The 12,454-nt window shown below is 43.7% G+C and overlaps 2 protein-coding genes and 1 pseudogene across 2 annotated transcripts in view; 2 read left to right on the top strand and 1 right to left on the bottom strand.

Annotated features, from left to right (window-relative positions):
- AURKC (aurora kinase C) overlaps positions 1–12,454 on the top strand; it is a 476,131-nt gene that overhangs the window by 26,282 nt on the left and 437,395 nt on the right. The window lies entirely within an intron of this gene.
- On the bottom strand, positions 6,141–7,162 carry LOC137215448 (olfactory receptor 6Z7-like). The gene is given in 4 exon segments (XM_067720691.1): positions 6,141–6,311; positions 6,314–6,792; positions 6,795–7,072; positions 7,074–7,162. Coding segments are annotated over 4 exon segments (1,017 nt in total).
- LOC137215447 (olfactory receptor 5AR1-like) lies at positions 7,799–8,768 on the top strand (annotated as a pseudogene).

The raw sequence follows: 12,454 nt of genomic DNA, 5'->3' as shown, positions 1-12,454 counted from the left end.
CAGTAGTTGTGGCATGTGGGCTTCAGTAGTTGTGGCACACGGGCTTAGTTGCTCCGAGGCATGTGGGATCTTCCCGGACCAGGGCTTGAACCCGTGTCCCTTGCATTGGCAGGCGGATTCTTAACCACTGCGTCACCAGGGAAGTCCCCTCATGTTCTCTTAGTAGTGGTGAATTGGGCTAAGGCCGTTTATTGAAATGCCTTTACTTTCTTCACTTCTCTGCAATGCCATTTTTTCTTATCGATTAAATAAACATTTGTGTGTTGGCTCAGTTCTTGGCTCTCTTTGCTAGCTCACTGGTCAGATTTCCTTATTGTTACTTTCTGTAGCTTTGAGACAAGCATTGTTTTCTACTAGAGTTGGTCCTTTACCTTCGCATATAAATTTTAGGATTCAGTTTGCTTAGTTTCACACTTACACATGCACACACATACCCTTGTGGGATTTTGACTGGGATGACACAAAATGTGCAGACTAATATAGGTAAAAATGAAAAGTGAAAATTACTGACTACTCAAGTTTATAACATGCGCCCATTAATGTAGGTCCTCTTTAATTCTTCTTTTTAATGTCATTTAATTTTTAAGTGAAAATTGTATATATTTAAGGTATACAGCATGATAATTTTTAAAAGTTTTAAAAATTGAAGTATAGTTGATTTACATTATTGTGTTAATTTTGGGGTACAGCAAAGTGATTCAGTTATACACATATGTTTTCAGATTATTTTCCATTATAGGTTATTGCAAGATATTGAATGCAGTTTCCTGTGCTATCCAGTAAATCCTTGTTGCTTATCTATTTTATATAGAGTTGTGTGTACCCTTTTTTTTTTTTTTTTAGTATAGATGTGCTTTTATTTGAAACTTAGACTAATTATAAGTCTTCCACTTGTATCAGGTAGAATACTCCAGGAGAAATCACTTTTTAACATCTTTATTGGAGTATAATTGCTTTACAATGGTGTGTTAGTTTCTGCTTTATAACAAAGTGAATCAATTATACATATACATATCTTCCCATATCTCTTCCCTCTTGAGTCTCTCTCCCTACCACCCTCCCTATCCCACACTTCTAGGTGACTTATTTCACTGACTTATTTCACTCTGTAGTGAGGTCCATCCACCTCACTACAAATAACTCAATTTCGATAGAAAGCCCAGCGATAAACCCACGCACATATGGTCACCTTATCTTTGATAAAGGAGGCAGGAATGTACAGTGGAGAAAGGACAGCCTCTTCAATAAGTGGTGCTGGGAAAACTGGACAGGTACATGTAAAAGTATGAGATTAGAACACTCCCTAACACCATACACAAAAATAAGCTCAAAATGGATTAAAGACCTAAATGTAAGGCCAGACACTATAAAACTCTTAGAGGAAAACATAGGCACAACACTCTATGACATAAATCACAGCAAGATCCTTTTTGACCCACCTCCTAGAGAAATGGAAATAAAAACAAAAATAAACAAATGGGACCTAATGAAACTTAAAAGCTTTTGCACAGCAAAGGAAACCATAAACAAGACCAAAAGACAACCCTCAGAATGGGAGAAAATATTTGCAAATGTCATACAGAGTGAAGTAAGTCAGAAAGAGAAAGACAAATACCGTATGCTAACACATATATATATATGGAATATAAGAAAAAAAATGTCATGAAGAACCTAGGGGTAAGACGGGAATAAAGACACAGACCTACTAGAGAATGGACTTGAGGATATGGGGAGGGGGAAGGGTAAGCTGTGACAAAGTGAGGGAGTGGCATGGACATATATACACTACCAAACGTAAAATAGATAGCTAGTGGGAGGCAGCCCCATAGCACAGGGAGAACAGCTCGGTGCTTTGTGACCACCTAGAGGGGTGGGATAGGGAGGGTGGTAGGGAGAGAGACGCAAGAGGGAAGAGATATGGGAAGATATGTATATGTATAACTGATTCACTTTGTTATAAAGCAGAAACTAACACACCATTGTAAAGCAATTATACTCCAATAAAGATGTTAAAAAAAAAAGAACTGTCAAACTGTTTTCAAAGTGTTCAATACCCTACTTTAAAAATATATGTATGTCAGGGTAAGGAGGGCAATTAGAAATGGCAATTTATAGATGAGATGATGCAAATGAGCAATGAATCTAATAAGTCTCCTTGATATTCAGGAAAGATGCTAGTTACAATGTTGTACCATCACTGTACCAGATCAGGAAAAATTCAAATGATTGTTAACACCTAGAACTGAAGTGGTTTTAAAAAAGTGGGCACTCTCTCTCTCATACATTGCTGGTGGTGGCATAAATTGTTAAAACCTTCTTGGAGAACAACCTGGTATCACCTATTAAAAATTTGAATTGTGGGGATTTCCCTGGTGGCGCAATGGGTAAGAATCCGCCTGCCAATGCAGGGGACACGGGTTCGATCCCTGGTCCGGGAATATCCCACATGCTGCAGAGCAACTAAGCTCCACAACTACTGAGCCTGTGTGCCACAACCACTGAAGCCTGTGCGCTCTAGGGCCTGTATGCTGCAACTGCTGAGCCTGCATGCTTGCAGCTACTGACGCCCGCGCGCCTAGAGCCCGTGCTCCGAAACAAGAGAAGCCACCATGATGAGAAGCCCACGCACCGCAATGAAGAGTAGCCCCCGCTTGCAGCAACTAGAGAAAGCCTGCACGCAGCAACAAAGACCCAACGCAGCCAAAAATAAATAAATTAAATAAATAAATAAAATCTGAATTGTTCTGGCTACACTTTGACCCAGAATCGCCACGTTTGCAGATATCTCACAGGAATATTAAAGCACTGATCTGTAAAAATACATGTACAAGGATGTTTATTGTAGCATTGTTTTAAGTGGCCCAAACTGGAAAGAATGTGAATATTCACCAATAACATAATGACTGAATAGGTTATGTTGCCCCCATATTGTGAAACCTTATGAAGCAATTTTTAAAAATTAGTTGTATCTCTGTATATTGACATGGAGGCCTGATATAGTTATAAATAAAAATGTAAAAATTTAGAGTAAAATTCTAAATAAAATTCTAATTAAAAAATGTAAAGACAAAAATTCTAGACCTAGCTACAGATGTTTGCATATGAGGATGCACACCCCAAAATTCAAGGAATTGAATTTTTCCCCAAATTTCAGCAATCATGAAAGTTATTATCTGAAATTGGTATAATGTTTCTGGAGGGCAATTTGTCAATATGCATTAAGATCTGAATGTTCATGGCCTTTGACAATGTATCATTTTAAGGATTTTTTGCCAAGAAAATAACTTAGGATGCTTGCAACAATGTAATTGCGAGAATATTCATAGCATTTTGTGCTTCTTTTTCTTTTCTCTCTTGTTTTTTTTTTAAATTTTTGGCCATGCCACACGGCATGTGGGATCTTAGTTTCCTGATGGAACCCGTGCCCCCTGCAGTGGAAGCGCAGAGTCTTAACCACTGGACCGCCAGGGAAGTCCCAGCATTTTGTGCCTCTAATGGAGAGCTGTTGGGAGAAACCTCTATTCAACAATAGAGGGGTCGTTAAACTGAGGCACAGCTACACATGGAATCCTACAATGCCATGAAAAACAAATTTTGTAAGTATATTTACTTCCATGAAAGATGTCGATTATATATCGTGATGTGGAAAATTCAGGTTAGGAAAGAGCATGGACAGTATAATTACGTTTTGATTTTGTAATGCAATGAGTGTATGTATGTATATTGGAAAGAATTTGAAAATCAACACTATGAAATGCTAATGGCGATTGCCAGTGTGTGGCAGACCTTGGGAAGGCTTTGCTTTCATTTTCACTTCATTGTATTTTGTCAAAAAATTTTTGTGTGTGTGGCAAGCATGTATTGCTTTTATAATAAGATTATTTTTCAATATTAAAAAATCACTGTAATCTCTGTCTTCTGCCCCTTTCCCTGTTCTAGGATGCATCTCCCTCATGGAATTTTAGCTGCAGTAGAATCTGATATTTCCTTGACTCCATTATCACCTAAAGAGGTGTCCTTTTAGTCACATACTCCACTGGGGGAGAAACGCTACCCCACGCTCTGCCCTTATGTCTTGAGTGAGCTGGCCACAGCGGCTCTTGGGTCTAGGGGAAGGCATGTAACACCTGCTGGCCAACTAGAGCATTGCAACCTCCCCCCCCCCCCCCCGCCCCCCCAACCCAGGCCAACAACCACAATTATTGGTTCAGGGCTTGGGAAGGATGGCAGCCTGGGGATGAGAAGAACCATGGGCAAAGAGCACAGACTCAAAGTGCTCCCACACCTGGCCAGGTGGAGCTTTGAAAAGAGGAGTATTTCTGAGGAAAGAGGAAACATGAAAATTTTTGGTGGCACAAATTTTTCCAAACAATTGGAACCAAGCTCTTTCGTTTCCCAGATCATATTTGGCATCCTGCTTTTGTCACTTAGCAACGTATCTGTGAGATTTGCATATAGAGAATTTTTATGACCATTTTAAAGGGTGTTCTGCTAACCATGGTCGGAATTCAGGTGGAAAAGGTCAGTCTTGAACTTTGCTTGCCACCATGCCAAACAGAAAAGAGAGATCTGGAGGGTCTCACACCAGGAATTAAATGATTTGGTCTAGAAGTGACATATTACTCATTGGCCAGTACCACTCACATGATCCCACCCATGCATAAAGAGCCTGGAAGGTAGAGAGCTGGAAACATCAGTGAAGATGAAGATAAAATGGTAATAGCTGTGTCAAAGTGATTGTGAATTTAAAATTTGATAAATATTGGCCAATTGTTTTCCAAAAACACTGCCTCAATCTGCATTCCCACAGTAGTCTTAGAGGGTACATTGCCCCACATCCAACCAACACTGGGTTCTCTCAAAGGATTTTTTTTGGTTTAATTTGCTCTGAGCAAATTAAAAGATGCTCCACTACCAGGGGGGAGTATCTTATTACTTTGAGTTTCATTTCTTTAGTTGTGGTGGAGATTGAATATTATTCCACAGTTTGTTGGCCATTTCTATTGTCTTTTTTTGGATGAACAATTGGGTTATTTGTCTTTGTGCAAATAGTTTGGAATGGGTATCATTGTAGGTCAACTTTTGCCCATATCTTTTACTTTCTTCTCCAGGATAAATTCCCAAAGTTGAATGGATGAATGCAAGGCCATTCAGATTCTCGAGGCTTTTTGTATTTATTAGCAAACTGCCCTTCTAAAACGTACCAACATATACTCTCACAAAACACACTAGAACATGTTCATTTCCCTTGAGGCACTGTCAACACGATTTTATTTTTTTTCTTTTTGGCCGCACCACTCTGCATGTGGGATCTTAGTTCCCCGACCAGGGATGGAACTTGTGCCCCCTTCAGCGGAAGCACGGAGTCTTAACCACTGAACCACCAGGGAAGTCCCCCAACACGAATTTTTATTACTTAAAATAAAAATGAAAAATATGCTAGTATGGTAGTAAGTCATTCTATAGAAGGTCTTTCTTTGAATTTCTGTTTTCTCTTATAAAATGCATATTTATTCAATTATAAAGGTAATACAAGTTTATTGCAAAAAATTCAAATGTATAAAATAGAAAATATGAGTACCCTGTGGTCTCATGCCTAAAAACATAGCTAATAACTCTTTGATATATATATTTTCAGATTCTTTTCTAGGTTATTAGTTATTAACATAAATAACTACTGCAATTAGTCTATTATTATTGTTTTACAAATCTTTGACATACTCTTATACTGCTTCTTTCATTTTTAACTAAACAACTTACTGTCTCCCCATGGCAGTATCTGCAAGTCTGGTTTAATCTCTTTAATGAATGCCTGTTATTTCACACTATGTATATAATGTAACATATTTAAATAATTTCACATTGGTGGACATTGGAGTTATTTGTAAAAATTTCCAATAAAATAATGTTTATTCCAAATTTCACAGTGTTGTAATAAAAATTCTTGTGCTTAAATTTTGTATTATACTTTTTTTTTACAGTGGGCAAGGAGTAAATTTCCATTTCTTGGATTACTAGAGGGCGTGCACATCTTTTTTGTAGGTTATCAGCCACTTACATGTTTCCTTCAATAGGCTTGATGTTCATGACCATTTTCCTTTTGGTTTTTCTCTCGGTGGGGGTCTTCATATTTTTCTCCTTTATTTAAAGAAGTCTTTATACGTTATGTTGCAAATATTTTCCTCCGGATTTCTATTTGCCTTTGAAAGTTGTGCACGTGTTTTGGCCACGAAAGTGTTAAAGTCAGGAGCAGGAAATGTCCGCAGCGCTGCGTGGACCTCCTTGTTCCGCAGGCAGTAGACTAGATCAGGCAGCACATGGGCGTGGCCACCGTGTAGATGACAGACAGCAACTTGTTGAGGTCAGTGGGTTCGACACGGCTGGGGCGGGAATACGTGAAGAGAACCACTGAGCAGAAGATGTCCACCACAGTCAGGTTGGGGGCGCAGGTGGAGGGGTTGCTGCCGGCAGCAGCCGAAGGCATTTGGAGCACAGCCCTCCTGATGGCCGCATACGAGGCCAGAGCAACTAGCAGAATCCTGCAAATGACGAAGGCAGAGATGAAGTCGACCAGCTCCGTCAGGGTCACGTGGGTGCAGGACAGGTTGAGCAGAGGGGAGACATCACAGAAAAATTGGTTGAGGACATTGGGGCCACAGGAGGACAGGCTGGTGATGCATGATATCTTGACCACCGAGACCAACAACCCACAAAGCCATGAGGACAAAGCTAAACCCAGGCATATCTGGGGCCTCATGAGCAGCAGGTAGGGTAGTGGGTGGCAGATGGCCAATAGTGGTCATAGGCCATGGAGGCCAGGAGGGTGCACTTGGTGCCAATGAGAGATATGAATAAAAAAAGCTGAACTATGCAGGCTGTGAAGGGCACATGGCATGCACCGGACCTCAGCCCCATGAGCAAGCTGGGCATGGTCACTGACATGTAGCACATCTCCAGGCAGCTCAGGTTGCCCAGGAAGAAGTACATGGGCTTTCAGAGCTCACCATGACTGCAGACAAGGAAAATGATGCGCGTTTTCTCCAGGAGGGTGAGCAGGTAGAGAGTCAGGAAGCACAATCCTTATGCCTTGCCTGGCAGATAAACCCAGTAGGATAAACTTTTGCACTCTGGACATACTGCCCAAGTCCAGAGACCTCTCCATCTATGTAAGAAAGAAACAGCTTTTAGAGACCATGATCCATGCAGAAATAAATTGATCAAAGGGGGAGAGCATATACAGTTAGGGCCCCTAGAGCCAATGCTACTTTGCTGTAGGTTGACTCTTGCTCTGAGCGCCAGTAAGGAGCAATTGGGAAATTGCAAAACCGGAAACGGAAAATTTAACACTATTTACTACATCTCTGATCACTGACAAGATACTCAACCTTTGTGAGCCTCCATTATCTTATCTGTAAAATGGAGGTGAAATCTATCCCCAGGAGGTCCTTAGTCCTTATGGATATTAAACATAGCAACAGACGAGAAAATGCTTTATAAAGAGAGTCATGATTATTCCTTTACTTTTTTTAAAAAAATAAATTTATTTTTGGCTGTGTTGGATCTTCGTTGTGGTGCATGGGCTTCTCTTTGCGGTGGTTTCTCTTTGCGGTGGCTTCTCTTGTTGTGGAGCACCGGCTGTAGGCGCGTGGGCTTCAGTAGTTGTGGCTCACAGGCTCAGTAGTTGTGGCGCACGGGCTTCATTGCTCCATAGCATGTGGGATCTTCCCAGACCAGGGCTCAAACCAGTCCCCTGCATTGGCAGGCTGATTCTTAACCACTGCGCCACCAGAGAAGCCCCATGCACTGCTTTTTGAGCATCCCCTGCCGTTCGCGAGCTTTTCCGAAGACACAGCATGACCAATCTCAAGGCAGTGCCCGTTTTCTTCCTCCGGGTTTCTCAGCGGTCCCTGAGATACAGCTGCTCAGCGCTGCTGCCTTCCTTCTGGTTTACCCGGCCGCGTTTCTGGGGAACATCTCCATCGTCGCCGCCGTGACGCTGGACGCCCGCCTGCACACGCCCATGTACTCCTTCCTCAAACACCTCTCCTTGGTGGATATCTGCTCCGTGTCCACCACCCTGCCCCGGGCCCTGGTGGCCACCCTGCTGGGCTCGGGGCAGATTTCCCTCCATGCGTACATGTCCCAACTCTGCCTTTGTCTGCCTGGAGTCCGCAGAGTGTTTTCTCATCACCTCCATGGCTTGACCATTGTCTGGCCACCTACAGGCCCCTGGTGTACGGGGCAGCCATGAGGCCCTGGACCTGTGTCTCCGTGGCGGCGGCCTGGGGCAGTGGGCTCCTCTTCTCTGCCCTCCCCTAACCAACACCTTCTCCCTGCTCTTCTGCGGCCCCAACGTGATTGACCACTTCTGTGACATCCCGCCACTCATGCGCCTAGCCTGTGCCAACACAGGTGTCCACGACACTGCGGGATTTGCAGCCAGCGGTTGCGTCATCATCAGCTGCTTTAGCCTCACTGTCCTGTCCTGTGTGCGCATCTTGGCCACGGTGGTTCAGATCCGCTCAGCAGCCAGCCCCTGGAAGGCCTTCTCCAGGTGTTCCTCCCACCTGGCCACCGTCCTCCTGTTTTACGGCACTGGCAGCTCTGCCTACATGCAGCCCACCGCGCGATATTCCCCTCAGCAAGGGCGCCTAGCTGCCGTCTTCTACTGCATCCTCATGCCCACCCTAAATCCGCTTATCTACAGCCTGAAGAACAAGGACATGAAGGGATCCCTGCGGAAGCTGTATCTTCAGGTGCCACCTTAAGACATGGAGTGACCCAGAAATCCAGCCTCACAGGATTTTCCCTGTGGTCTTAGTGGAGGTGTTAATGTCTCCAGAGACCACCAGGAACACACTGGGTGGCCCAAAAAGTTGACAACAACGTTGATGCTGATTCATGCAGGAAGCCCCAGTAGGCAGCTGGATAAAATGGAGACGTGCCCAAGGTGCATTTAATTTAGGCAAATGGTACTGTACATACACAGGGGAAGGTAGAAAGAGGGAGAGAAAAATTTAAAAAACAGTTGACTTTTGGTATTCACGGGCTCCACATCTGCGGATTCAACCAACCGTGGATCGTGTACTCTGTTTACAATCCCTGGTTAGTCGAACTCGTGAATGCAGAACCTGTGGGTATGGAGGGCAGACTATGGGACTTGAGCATCCCTTCTGGTATCCTGGTGGGTCCTGGAACCAATCCCCTGTGGGTACTGAACGACAACTGTGGTAAGGGGTCACTTCATCCCAAAGCCCACCAATGACCCTGTATCCTGGAGTGTGAGTCCACCAGGGGACTTTATGCTCAGCTCATCCATTTCCATGGACCTCCCACAAGTGATCACACCTTGACCTGCTCAAAATGATTCTAATGCTTAGTGGTACACACTTTCCATCTAATATTTGTCTGAAATGCAAGTCAGTGAGTTCATCAGAAGAAGCAACTATTCTGGAAGAAAAACAGTCCATATCGTACTTGCAGAGACATGGTCTTCATGTGGCTCCTTCCTAAGAGAACATCAGGGATACATTTTTCTTTCTCTAATGTTTACCTGATAGCACTGTATTGGTTGGGTTTTGGGTTCAGCTGCTTTAACAGACCAAACAACAGTGGCTTAAATAATACAGAAGGTTTTTTTTTTTTCTCTTTCCTGTAAACATGGGTGTCTCTACACCACAAAGTCATCCTGAGACCAGGTTCCTCCCATCTCATTGCTGTACCATCCCATACAGTCTCCTTATCCACGTGGTAGGAGAAGGCTTACTAGCAACTCATTCAGTCCAATTGCAGGAAGGAAGACAGAGGAAGTAGAGGGCAAGGAGAGTGCTTTTCAGATGTGACCTGGAAGTTGTACCCATCACTTCTTCTGACATCCCATTGGCCAGTGCTTAGTCACATGGCCACTCTGACCTGCAAGGGATGCTGGGAAATGTCTCCAGCTGGGGTGCCATGTGCTCAGATAAAGCTCCAGAAAAAAATGGAGAGAACAGTATTTACTATTTTTTAATCATTCCTCCACATCTGATCTCTTGATGAGCCACCATTTTTAAAAATAATTTATTTTATTTTTGGCTGCATTGGGCCTTCGTTGCGGCGAGTGGGGGCTGCTCTTCGTTGCGGCGCGTGGGCTTCTCATTGCGGTGGCCTCTCGTTGCGGAGCATGGGCTCTAGGTGCACAGGCTTCAGTAGCTGTGGCACGCAGGCTCAGTAGTTGTGGCTCGCAGGCTCTAGAGTGCAGGCTCAGTCATTGTGGCACATGGGCTTAGTTGCTCCGCAGCATGTGGGATCTTCCCGGACCAGGGCTCAAACCAGTGTCCCCTGCATTGGCAGGCGGATTCTTAACCACTGCACCACCAGGGAAGTCCCCAAGCCACTATTTTTTATTCCATCTATTGTCGTGCTTCCAATTCTTCCCTTTTTTCCCAGGCCACCTGTACTAGTCACTTTTATACATTATCTCTATCACTCTTTATAAAATCCTCTTCATTTTACATGTGGAAGATGAAGTTCAGATAGGATAGGCAATCTACCCAAAGTTCAGAGGGTTGAGAAAGGATCCAATATTTTGGGTCCAGAACCATTTGGGGTTCTACTTTGCGGGGGGGGGTGTTCTGCTTTTTAATGATAGAGATTGGATTGTATTTCTCTAGGACTTTAAAAAATCTTACCTTGTTGAGACATTTCTTTGGGAGTTTTTAGGAGAGGGTTGCAGTGCTACCAACATATCCTTGAGGGTTGAAGAGCTCTCCTTTACTTGAGAACATCAACCTCTTGATCAAATGCATAATCCCTGGGAGAGACATAAATTGGCATGTGACCAGCCAGCCAGATCAGGCAAGTCTTTGGTGATTCCTGGGGTTGGCAGGCACATGCCAATGAGTCCCATCCTGGTATAATCCCTTCCCCTTGTGTGGGAGGAAACTGTGATTTAACTTTAGCAAATAGAATACAGCAAAGGTGACGGGTGTCACTCCCACGATTACCTGAGATATACTGTCTGAGGCAGAAAACATCAAGGCGCTTGGTGTAACCCCCAGACCCCTGAGTGGCCAACTCCCTATCAGCTCCAAGGTCACCTCATCCGTACGACCTTCTGTGGCTCTGCCATCCAAAGCATATCTCCTCCAGGTGACTCATCATGCCTGCATCCTGTTTTGTTACCTCCATTGCATTTATCATCCTTCTGAAATTACCTAATTATTCAGTTTGCTTGCTCTGCCCCGAATCCCCATCCCCTTCCTTCAGATATAATCCCCGAGGGCAGCGCTCTGGTCTCCTCAGTACTGTATCGCCTGTGTGTCGTAGTGTCTGGCACACACTAGGTGTTCAATGTGTATTTTTCTGAACGAATATGAAGCAGAACAGCAAAACACAAAAATCAGAGCTTCCCTGGTGTGAGCTGGGGTCCGGGGGCTGGGATCCCTGAGCCTTGGTGGTTTCCTATCTCCATGGTCATTTCTGCAACACCTGCCTGGAATCTTTGGGCCCCACAAATCCAGTTCAGACACCCCTTCCTGAATCAGATTAATACCTGCTAGTGAATCTAAACCACCATTCATTGAAAGATACTCCATTATTTTAAGTTCCACTAAGGAAGAAAAAGATACTGCCAATCAAACCATGACACCTCATCAACAGAACACATCCTGATCCATGTTAAAACATGCTGTTCAGCCTTCAGGTCAGTTCAAGCATTACTTCCTTATCACCCCCTGCTGGCCAACTTAGCCCATTTTTCCTTCTATACTCTCATCACTCTCATTTCTTCAAAATATGCATTGCAATTTTAATTATTCTATAATCATTTGTTTAAAATTTGTCCCTGACACTAGAATGAAGGCTGCATGAACACAGACATTACTTTGGCTTATTTACTGTGGTGCTGATAAATCAACTCTCTGGAAAAAAAAAATAGCATTTGTCAATTTCCATGGTGTAAACAATCTCACCACAGCCAATGCCAAGCTACTGATAGCTTAATGACCGATTTGCAACAGTCTTGAATGTTTAACAATTAGCTCTTGTGAGCTGGTACTAGCATGCTCCAGCACACAGTTGACCCAGACCAGATTCTCCCTGTACATAATAGAAGCTCAATAAACAATTGGTTAGTGAATGGATAGACCATCGTTGAATCACACTGAATGGACATGTAGCAAGCACTCCAGACTTCACACATCTACACAGAGCTCTTCATTTATCCTCCACACCTGCATCTTCCCCAGTTTTCACCCCACTTAGTGGCATTGTCATCCATGAATCAGGACAGAATCCTAGAAGGCATACTGTATGGCCAGGCCACTCAAGGTGGCTGTTTTCTTGCTCTCTCTACATCCCTGCTGGACCAGTGCCTGCATCACCTACACTCACGCACATGACTGACTTTCCTACACTTGCCCCAAGCCCCAGCTGATGATTGTTCTTATCAAACGGGCCGTGAGGGTCGTGCTCC

Source organism: Pseudorca crassidens, chromosome 20 (assembly GCF_039906515.1).
Source record: "Pseudorca crassidens isolate mPseCra1 chromosome 20, mPseCra1.hap1, whole genome shotgun sequence".
Taxonomy (NCBI): Eukaryota; Metazoa; Chordata; class Mammalia; order Artiodactyla; family Delphinidae; genus Pseudorca; species Pseudorca crassidens.
This window is presented reverse-complemented; position numbering and strand designations above follow the sequence as displayed.